Source organism: Megalobrama amblycephala, linkage group LG18 (assembly GCF_018812025.1).
Source record: "Megalobrama amblycephala isolate DHTTF-2021 linkage group LG18, ASM1881202v1, whole genome shotgun sequence".
Lineage (NCBI taxonomy): Eukaryota > Metazoa > Chordata > Actinopteri > Cypriniformes > Xenocyprididae > Megalobrama > Megalobrama amblycephala.
This window is the reverse complement of record NC_063061.1, coordinates 38,931,848-38,942,620: the sequence shown is the minus strand read 5'-3', so window position 1 is coordinate 38,942,620 and position 10,773 is coordinate 38,931,848. Positions and strand designations below refer to the sequence as shown.

General features: G+C 37.2%; 1 protein-coding gene across 1 annotated transcript; it reads left to right on the top strand.

Annotated features, from left to right (window-relative positions):
• Window positions 1-3,738: 3,738 nt before the first annotated feature.
• On the top strand, window positions 3,739-6,561 carry LOC125253570 (vitelline membrane outer layer protein 1-like). Its single transcript, XM_048167591.1, has 5 exons — window positions 3,739-4,067; window positions 4,336-4,469; window positions 4,557-4,670; window positions 5,995-6,176; window positions 6,299-6,561. Exons 1-4 carry the CDS (start codon window positions 3,837-3,839, stop codon window positions 6,173-6,175), a joined length of 660 nt encoding a protein of 219 aa, XP_048023548.1. The 5' UTR covers window positions 3,739-3,836; the 3' UTR covers window position 6,176; window positions 6,299-6,561.
• The last annotated feature ends 4,212 nt before the right edge of the window (window positions 6,562-10,773 follow it).

Below are 10,773 nucleotides of genomic sequence, written 5' to 3'. Positions count from 1 at the left end.
CGATTAATCGAGTAATATTAATAATTTAGAGAATATTAAACCAACGTTAAAAATGCCACTAACATATTTCCTGCAGCTCATTTGCATTTAAAGGGACACACACAAAAACTGTGTGTTTTTGCTCACACCCAAATAGGGGCAAATTTGACAAGCTATAATAAATGATCTGTGGGGGATTTTGAGCTGAAACTTCACAGACACATTCTGGAGACACCAGTGCCCAGTTGCATGAAACTCCTTAAGCTAAGAAATCCCTTAAATATAAGGTTAAGGGTAGCCTTAGTGAAACGTGGGTTGCAAGAAAAAAACCCTAAGGGTTTTCTTAAGGAACTTAAGGCTGTTATTAATTTTTTCCCCTTAATTATCTAAGCGTTTCCTTAAGCGTTGCTACAAAGTCCTTAGCGACCATTTCACCTTAATAAATTTAAGGGACCAAAACAGCTCCCTTAAATGAACTGACACTCAAAATACGATGGCTGATTTAGTGTTAATTGAAGAGGAGGAAATACCAAGGCGTGTTTTTAATGATCGCAATAATCCCTTGGCGACGATGAATGATATACAGTTATTGAGAGAATATCGGTTTGACCGCCAGTCAATGATTTGTCTCACCACGACACTAGAACATGACATTGAGCACCAAACCCGGCCAGTGCTAATTCAAAGCGAGATTATTGTATTTTATACTTTAATAAAGTTTTATTTGCCTTTACATTTTTGTTTATTATAAAAAGAAAAGTAACCAATAAAAAGAATTTTAATTGATTACAAAAACTGCCAACCAAGGCTTTGAGATATTTAGTGTTTTAAAAGATTAGTTCACTTTCAAATGAAAATTAGCCCAAGCTTTTCTCACCCTCAAAGTCATACTAGGTGTATATGACTTTCTTGTTCCTGATGAACATGATCGAAGAAATATTAATACATATCCTGACGCATCAGAGCTTTATAATGACAGTGATAGGGATCAATGAGTATGAGCTGACGAAAAAACTTTCTTCCACAAATACACTGTAAAAAAAATTCTGTAGTTTTTACAAAATAATTTTGGCAGCTGTGGTTGTATTTTGTAAACACAAACAAAATTTGAATGTAAACCAATAAATTCAACAATGCACACTACTACTACAATCTGTTTTGTACCTTTAACATATACAACCACCTTATGTAGGTGGTAAAAGAGAAAGTCACATGAAGAATCAGAGCTCATCACAAGTAGCTTTTCCACGAGCTGAAGTATATACTTATATAAAGAGGTGTACAAGAGTCATTCACACAAACGCAAAACACACAACACTTATATAATGCAATAAACATTCATTAAACAACAGAAGATGTAACATAAAACCCTAATGTACATAACTGATAACAAAAACTATTAAGAAACATATTTAAACAAAATACTTTCAAATGTGGAGTGTCAAACAGGGAATTGTGGGAATATCAGTTTACAGATTTTGACTGTAAATTATACATTGATTTTGTATTTTTTACTTATAAAAACTGTAAAATTTACAGCATTTTACTGTGAAAATTGCATAAATGTCTGGTAAGAGCTTTTAAAGTTTTTCCCTGTATATAATATGGGAACTTACTGTTAACCTATTTACAATTTTTTCCCGTAGCGTTTTTTACAATATTTTACCGTTAAAATCACATTCATTTTTTACAGTGCATCCATCATGAATCTGAGCTCCACATGGTTCCTGGGGGGTTAATAAAGGCCTTCTGAAGCAAAGCTATGCATTTGTGGAAAAAAATATCCATATTAAAACAAGTCATGATGTCCAATATCAAGCTTCCGCCAGACCGTGAAAGTGTAAATATGCATCGCGTCAGTTACACTTTTTCTGTAAGTTTAATGGGGAAGGCACATGACGTAGCGTAAGCTTTGTGAAAGGAAAGAGGTTTACACTTTCTGCGTACATTGAATACAGAACACGGTACGGAAGCTCGATACTTGACTTCATAACTTGTTTAAATATGGATATTTTTTTTACACATGAATATGTATGTCAGGCCATAAATTCACAAAAACTTTGCATGAGCTCATTGTCCTCATGCCACCCTATAAATAATTTTCTAAATCCGCCCTTGCATAAACACACTTTTGACAAACACTGAGCAGATTTCCAGTAAAAGCATGTGCCCTTTGCTTGATAGTTTATGTATATATATTTTTTTAATCTTTGTTTTGCGGTGTGCTCTTTGATCATAACACTTTTGACCTTATTATTTATATTCTCAGGTTAGGTAAAGTAGGTCGAGTCTGACCTAAATTATAAGCATTTTAAAATGATGTTCTTACTCAAAGCCTTAAAGGATTAGTTCACTTTCAAATGAAAATTAGCCCAAGCTTTTCTCACCCTCAAGTCATCCTAGGTGTATATGACTTTCTTGTTCCTGATGAACATAATCAAAGAAATATTAATAAATATCCTGACGCATCCAAGCTTTATAATGACAGTGATAGGGATCAAAGAGTATGAGCTGACGAAAAAGCTTTCATCCATCATGAATCTGAGCTCCACATGGTTCCTGGGGGGTTAATAAAGGCCTTCTGAAACAAAGCGATGCATTTGTGGAAAAAAATATCCATATTAAAACAAGTCATGATGTCCAATATCAAGCTTCCGCCAGACCGTGAAAGTGTAAATATGCATCGCGTCAGTTACACTTTTTCTGTAAGTTTAATGGGGAAGGCGCATGACGTAGCGTAAGCTTTGTGAAAGGAAAGAGGTTTACACTTTCTGCGTACATTGAATACAGAACACGGTACGGAAGCTCGATACTTGACTTCATAACTTGTTTAAATATGGATATTTTTTTTTACACATGAATATGTATGTCAGGCCATAAATTCACAAAAAATTTGCATGAGCACATTGTCCTCATGCCACCCTATAAATAATTTTCTAAATCCGCCCTTGCATAAACACACTTTTGACAAACACTGAGCAGATTTCCAGTAAAAGCATGTGCCCTTTGCTTGATAGTTTATGTATATATATTTTTTTAATCTTTGTTTTGCGGTGTGCTCTTTGATCATAACACTTTTGACCTTATTATTTATATTCTCAGGTTAGGTAAAGTAGGTCGAGTCTGACCTAAATTATAAGCATTTTAAAATGATGTTCTTACTCAAAGCCTTAAAGGATTAGTTCACTTTCAAATGAAAATTAGCCCAAGCTTTTCTCACCCTCAAGTCATCCTAGGTGTATATGACTTTCTTGTTCCTGATGAACATAATCAAAGAAATATTAATAAATATCCTGACGCATCAGCGCTTTATAATGACAGTGATAGGGATCAAAGAGTATGAGCTGTTTGTCAAAAGTGTGTTTATGCAAGGGCGGATCTAGAAAATTATTTATAGGGTGGCATGAGGACAATGAGCTCATGCAAAGTTTTTGTGGATTTCATATTCATAAACAGGAATATGTGAAACAGGTGCATTACCACAAAGTAATCATCTATACTGTTTAAAGAAAAATAAATAACAAAAGATCAATATCCAGGTCACCAAATTAAGACACAGTATATCAAAAATATCAACAGATTCTAAATCTCCTTTAATATGCATTTTCCACAAAAAACATTTGATAAGAATCTAATGGTTAAACATAGAGATGTTTGTATTTCTGTGTATTCACAGGTCATTGACGTGTGCTCAGTATCCCTGGCTGCTGATTGGCTGGCCTGGAATATTGATAAACCATATAAATATTTTGTTTTGAATGGCTCAATAACTGCTCGGTTTTTGTTGTAGAAACCATCAGAACAAATTTCAGAACTAGTAAGTTTGTTTTTTAATCCACCAGGTCAGTGCTGTGATAATGCATCACTTCATTTCCATTGCGTTTTCACTGCTAGCCATTATTGGGATGCATGTGAGTGTTCAGTCCCCCGGAAGACGTTTTGAGCGGAGCATCAATAGATATCCCAGATCAACCCTGCTGCCATGCTTTCCAAACTGCATGACTGTGTCTAATGGAATGGATTGGGGTTACTGGGGGTTTACGGAAAAGTGTCCATCTAGAACGTACGCCGCAGGGTTTAGTCTGAAGGTAAGTTGCAGTAATATGGGGGTTTCTTAGTGGTTAAACATGTGAACTGCTGACTGAGTGTTGAAGGTTCAAACCCCAGAGAGAATAAACTGTGGAGATGCCATTAGTCATTTAATATCAGGGAACTACACCTGGTTAAGATTCAGCTTAATACTAAAGAACATGAAGATGAATGTTACAAGTTGGCCTAGAGTTAACTCTAAAAGGTTGCTTGTGGTTTTCTTTCAAATAGAAGATTTTTGTTGTTGTTTTTTTACCATTTTTTAAGGTGGAATATTTATCGAGTGGTATGTGGAAGGATAACACAGCACTCAATGGGATTCGTCTTCACTGTGTCTCCAATGAATCAAGCTCATTGAACCCACATGAGCACTACTACTCCGTTCAGTCAGATGTAGGAAGGTAATGGGCACAGATCATAAGCTATGCATTGCAAATTATTTTCTTAAAAATAATAGATTTGATCAATAAAACTGTGTTTTTCCACAGCTGGGGTCGGTGGACAAACATCAAATGGTGTCCTTCTGGATTTTTAAAAGCGTTCCGGCTGAGAGTAGAACCTTCCCAAGGAGTTGATGACGATACAGCCGCAAACAACATCAGGTAAGTGGGTGGTACTAAATTCGTATTGTTTTTTTGCTGTTTAACCCTCTATAGTACGCAATATGATATCAAAGAGGAAGACATTACTTGTGATGTTTTTCCTGCTTATAACTGCAATTCCAGAAAAACAAAGGTAGCTAGCACATTTTGAGCACTGAACTTTTACAATGCCTGAACAGCCCAGGTATTTGCATCGCCCCTCTCTTTCAACCCAAACAGGCCAATGACCTGTCTGATCAAAGCGGGAAAAAATATGATTCTACAAGTCCTAACAATGAGAAACCTTCTCATAATAATGACTTAATTTCTCGTAAAAATTAGAAACTTTCTCGTAATCATTACTTCTACACGTGCAAAACAGCAGAGCGGAAGGGCGTGGCACAATAGTGTGTAAATGCGGGAACACAGCAAGCGTGGCACGTTATGCAAAACAGATTTAATTTATCACGAGAGTGAGGAGCTAACTGACAAGATGATTGCGACGATTTTTCAAACAAAGTGCTAATAAGGAACCTGCAAAGGATAATTGTTTTTCATGTTGTTGTGTTTTTCTTTAAGAACAATAACACAGCATTCAAGCAATTTCCTCTCCCCCGAATTGGCACTAATTTGAAAGCGAAAGTCAAATCTGCACGCGCATTCATAGTCTACTTGCATCGAGAGTTTTCACTTCATTAACTGAAAATGCTTGCTCTGCTCTGCACTGTTATGAATGTCCGTGCGGCCATGGCATTTTACTTTTGCTTTCTAATTAGTGATTTAAAAGTGAGGTGCAAAAGAGGGTAGAGGTATAAGAAAATATTGATACACGTGAATATCGCAATATTATGTTTGGCGATATTGTATCGATTCTCAAAAACACTATCGATATTTATTTATTTGCATCCAAGATTCATGTCTTTATGTTTGATTTAAACCACAGACTGTATAAAACCCAACCGCTAGATGGCAGTGTTATCTCAGAACGTAAACTCAACTGGAAGGTGCGGTATACAGAACTGAAGTGTGGACTCATTTTGGCTTCAACTATAAATTATATATAATTCTGCTCTTTCACAAGTGCCACACACGGGCAAAGAGTGAATTTGCATATTGACCTACTATTAAAATTTTACACAGAACAGTTTTGTAGATGTTATAGCAATGTTGTAGTTTTTTTTGAAAAATTCAAACAATTCAGACAATTGTCATATATACACTGCCCAGCCAAAAAAAGGTTGCAGTTTGGATTAATTGTCAAAGTAATTAACCAATTACTCGATTACCAAAATAATCGTTAGTGACAGCCCTATTTATAATATTGTCCTATCTGAATTTTCTCCAGATTCAAATGTAGTGACGGTTCTTATCTGGAGGGTGACGGTACATCCTGGGGCAGTTGGGGTGACTGGAGTTACATGTGTGAGGGAAGAGGAATCTGTAGTATCGTGACACGGGTAGAAGTGCCACAGGGATGGAAAGATGACACCGCTCTCAATGACGTGCAAATGGAATGCTGTGAATAAGGTGATGTGATCGCAAAAAAAAAAACATAACAAAAACACTCAAACTGCAGAGCAGCTTCACATATTACACTATTTCTTTCTTTGTTGGAGGTGCTGCTAAGCTGGGTTTGTTTTTTCGTTCAGATGTAAGAGGATAACCACAAGGACAGCGAGAAGATCAAAATAATTGATCACCATACTATGATGAACTGTGTTGTACAACAGTTTTGTAATAGGGATAACATAGGCTATTATCCCGCTTATTACACAGCAACTTACCAAAAAATAAATTTTGATTTGAATTGAATTAAAGAATCACCTCTCATGTGTTCTTCATGTCATTTCTCCACATATGTTTGGACATATCTGACTAATCAAAGAATTAATAAATGCTTTGTGAAAAACGGGCCTATTTCCAGTAACTTTTCTTTCTCTAAAACAAGTTGAGCATCAAAGCATAAGAACTTCAGACTTTACAATAATTTTTTTTGTTTTTTTTTTCGTGAACTCATTATCAAAAATAGGGCTATCACTAACGATTATTTTGGTAATTGGATAAAGTTAATTTGATGATTAATCGTGTAAACAGATTTTTATGGATAAAAATAGACCTAAGTAAAGACCAAAGCCTTTAAAATGAGGCAATAATATTTGGTTCAAATAAAGTATCAAAAACAAGTAGCCTTATCATATGGTTATATGGATATACATTATGTATTCTTTCTTTATTTATTTTATTTTGAACAAAAAACTAAACACAATAAAATATAAAAATATAATAAGTGTGTTACATCTTACAACATACAGAAGGAAAAAACAATATCTAAGTGTAATAATCAATTGTCCAAAAAGGAGCGGGATGAAGCAAAAGCTTGTTATTTTTTCCCACCCCTTACACAACTCTAAATAGCTACAGTATATATTATATATTTCAGACAGGACCACTTTGGCAAGTTACTTGAGTTTATTGAACATAATTATCTTTGGCGGTATGGTTCCTTATGGGGGGGTTCTTGCTCCAAAATTAACTGAACATACAAGAGCTTTAACATTAACCCCCGGGCCCGGAACCATCAGCTTGGAAATACATAGACAATTAAGACACTTAGTAATGTCTTTAAAGCGAACATGGTATCATGTAGATCTACATATATCTATATGGCAGTTGGACGTCTATACTGTAGCTTGGTTATGAGGATGAGTGTCTCTCGGCAGTGAGGTCCATGCCAGCCGGGACTGGAAAGCCTTAGAGATCCGAAACAACTAACGCTGCGCTCGATATATTTTGATATATATTATATATTCATAGCAAGATAACAAATATACATTCATTTTAAAAACCAACCAAGTTTTTACATTTTACACCAAACAATCCATCAACCTATAATCACCAATAAATGTATTATAACAAATGCCTTTTGTCACACTTTACAGCAGATCAAATGTTTTTTAATCTTTAATATTTGGCCACTTCTTTATAGTAGAAATGCTACAGCCACTGTAATTTCTTGAACAAGAATATGTGGACATCAAAACATGCAAACTCAGTGTAAGGGTTTAAACTTTTATTTTAGAATCGTGATGAACAACAATTCACATTTTTAGAACCATAAGTCTTCTAATTATTTTTGGTTTTTAATTTTCTTTTCTGTCATACTCAAATTCTTGTTAAAACACATTAGACGTGCGTATTTTGTGCATTTTGAACACTTTGTGTGTGAAATTATATTTATTTTATCAAAAGTATGCCGCCCATTGATTGAATGCGAGACTCCGGTTCCATTTACAGATATTTATTAACACCGTAGAACACTTTAGCCTGCTTCTCAACCAACGGCAGAGTCATTTCCCAGAAGCAATCTTCACAGTCAAACAAAATATTCTTCAACTCACACACAGTTGTAGCAAACACCACGTGCAAACACCACATAAAGAAACAAACTAGCAGGAAACATCACCGCTACATGTGCGCTTTGATCACCGCTGCATGTGCGCTTTGATCACCGTGAGTGGCTTACGGAGTTTACAGACGCTACTTCCGGTTTTAACCATGTCAAAATAAAAGTACGTATTTTCAAAATAAATTCAAAAAACGGCTGCATTTACACTCCCACCATCACACACTGTGTGATTTACAATAAATAAATTACATTGTTAACAGAACCTTAGAAAACATTGATGTAAATACACAAATAAACCTTCAAATATAAACAAAACAATGGCATTGAATAGCTAACCTACTTATTCAGCCTCAAGCAAAAGTACTGTTTTGTGTACTGACCTTTCTAAGTAAAGTGGCTTATTTGAGCATGTGCCTTTACGGTCTAGTGTTGTGTCACTAAGTAACAGTTTGAGTTTTCTGACTCTTCCGTCAGCTCCTTGGAAGACTTCAACTACTTTCGCCAGCTTCCATTGATTTCTTGGTGTGCCATCATCTTGTAACAGGACAATGTCATTCACTTTAGCATTTCTCCTGTCCTTGTTCCATTTGCTCCTCTGCTGTAGATTCAGCAAATACTCCTTTCTCCACCTGGTCCAGAATTCATTGGACAAGAACTGTACTCTCTTCCATCTCTTCTGAAGGTAGAGATCTTCCCTTACAAATTCACCAGGTGGTGGTGCGATTATTGACGATTTCATTGTCAATATGTGGTTTGGAGTTAGGGGTTCAGGTCCTAATGGATCATTGAGATGTTCCGTGGTCAATGGTCGACTATTCACTATAGCCATCAACTTCGTACAGGAATGTTCTTAATGAAGAACTGTCTAATCTTCCAGCAGACTGGTCTAGGATGGATGTGAGGACACTTCTCACGGTCCGTATCTGCCTCTCCCAGACGCCGCCCATGTGACTGGAAGCAGGTGGGTTCATGACAAAGTTGCATCCTAGCTCTTTCACACGTTCTTGCTCCATTCCTTTCATCAATACTTGAAATTCATTGCGTGCTCCCACAAAGTTTGTGCCTTGATCACTTTGTAGATGACTTACATTGCCTCTTATGGCAATAAAACAGCGCAACGCATTTAAGAAGGCATCAGTGGAAAGGTCATCCAATACCTCAATGTGGATGGCACGTGAACACATGCAGGTGAATAGAAGCCCATATCTCTTCAGCTCTTTCCTTCCATCTTTAACATAAAATGGTCCGAAGCAGTCCATACCACTATAGGTAAATGGAGGGGTAGCTTCTATCCTCTCTGGTGGAAGATCGGCCATTTTTTGTTCTTGATTACACCTTCTGAGCTTTCTGCATTTAATGCACTTGAAAATGAGTGATGACACTTCACTACTACACCCTATGATCCAAATCCCACTGGAACGTAGTTCATTGATGGTCATTCCACGACCCTGATGCTTCACCTTCTCATGATAGTGCTTTATTAACAATCGAGATACATGATGTCCTTTGGGGAGGATAGCTGGGTGCTTGACATGAGGGTGGAGTGTTGCTTGTGTCAATCTACCTCCCACCCTCAGGATATCTTGACTATCCACGAAAGGGTTCAACTTGTGCAGCTCGTTTGACTTGCTCTTTTGTACCTCTTTCTTTTGTTTAAGAGCCTTGATTTCATCACTGAACGCCTCTTCTTGAACTGCATGGATTATGAATTGTTCAGTATCCATTCTTTCGTCAAGTGTCGTAGCTTCATTGGATCTTGTTTTAAGACCTTTCACCTCTTTTGCAAAACGCTTAAGTCTTGCTATGGCTCTTACGACTCTTTTCCAATCAGAAAACTTCTGAAGTCGATCTGATAGGGACCTTACCTCATTTGCTTTCGTTGTGTGAACTTGTGCTCTTTTAATTTCTGGGTCGTCCTCATTGAGGTCTTGCGCCTTAATCTTTTCTTTGTTAGGGAGCTCCTTTTGCCACAAGAAACTAGGTCCCGTGAACCAGTTAGACTCTACAATCTCCTTTGCCATGAGTCCGCGAGAGGCATGGTCAGCCGGGTTATTTTCTGAGGCAACATATTGCCACTGACTTGGTTCTGTGCTCGATTTGATCTGCTGGATCCGATTGGCTACGAATACATGAAATCGCTTTTCATCATTGTTAATGTAACCAAGCACGACCTTGGAGTCGGTCCAAAAGTATTCTTGCAGATCTTCGATCTCCATTTCTCTCTTTAGCAGAGCACCTGTCCTTGTGGCCACGACAGCAGCTGAGAGTTCCAGCCTTGGGATTGTTGTTACCTTCGTCGGAGCAACCCTTGCCTTCCCCATAACAAGAGCACAATGGACTTCTCCAGACTTCGAAACAACCCTAAGGTAAGAACACATTCCATAGCCAGAAACACTAGCATCAGAAAAATGGTGAAGTTCACACTGTAGAACTTCCTTGGCTGCCAATGGTATGTAGTGCCGTGGTATCTCTACCGCAGATAGATTATGAAGGTCTTGGAGCCATGCTTCCCAACGCGGCCTGAGGTCGTCAGGAAGTGGCTCATCCCATCCTACCTTGTCTTGGCACATCCTTTGTAGAATCTGTTTACCTTTCAAAATGATAGGTGCCACAAATCCAAGAGGATCAAAAATTGAGGCCACTGTTGACAGTACTCCTCTTCTGGTAAAAGGATGCTCCTTTACCCTCACTCTGAACTGGAATTTATCTGAGCTAATG

Excerpts from the sequence above, each read along its gene's own strand:
- LOC125253570 (XM_048167591.1), top strand. The coding sequence starts at position 3,837 with ATGCATCACTTCATTTCCATTGCGTTTTCACTGCTAGCCATTATTGGG. Across the intron at positions 4,068-4,335 it reads CCGCAGGGTTTAGTCTGAAG|GTGGAATATTTATCGAGTGG; the intron begins GTAAGTTGCAGT and ends CCATTTTTTAAG. Across the intron at positions 4,470-4,556 it reads GTTCAGTCAGATGTAGGAAG|CTGGGGTCGGTGGACAAACA; the intron begins GTAATGGGCACA and ends GTTTTTCCACAG.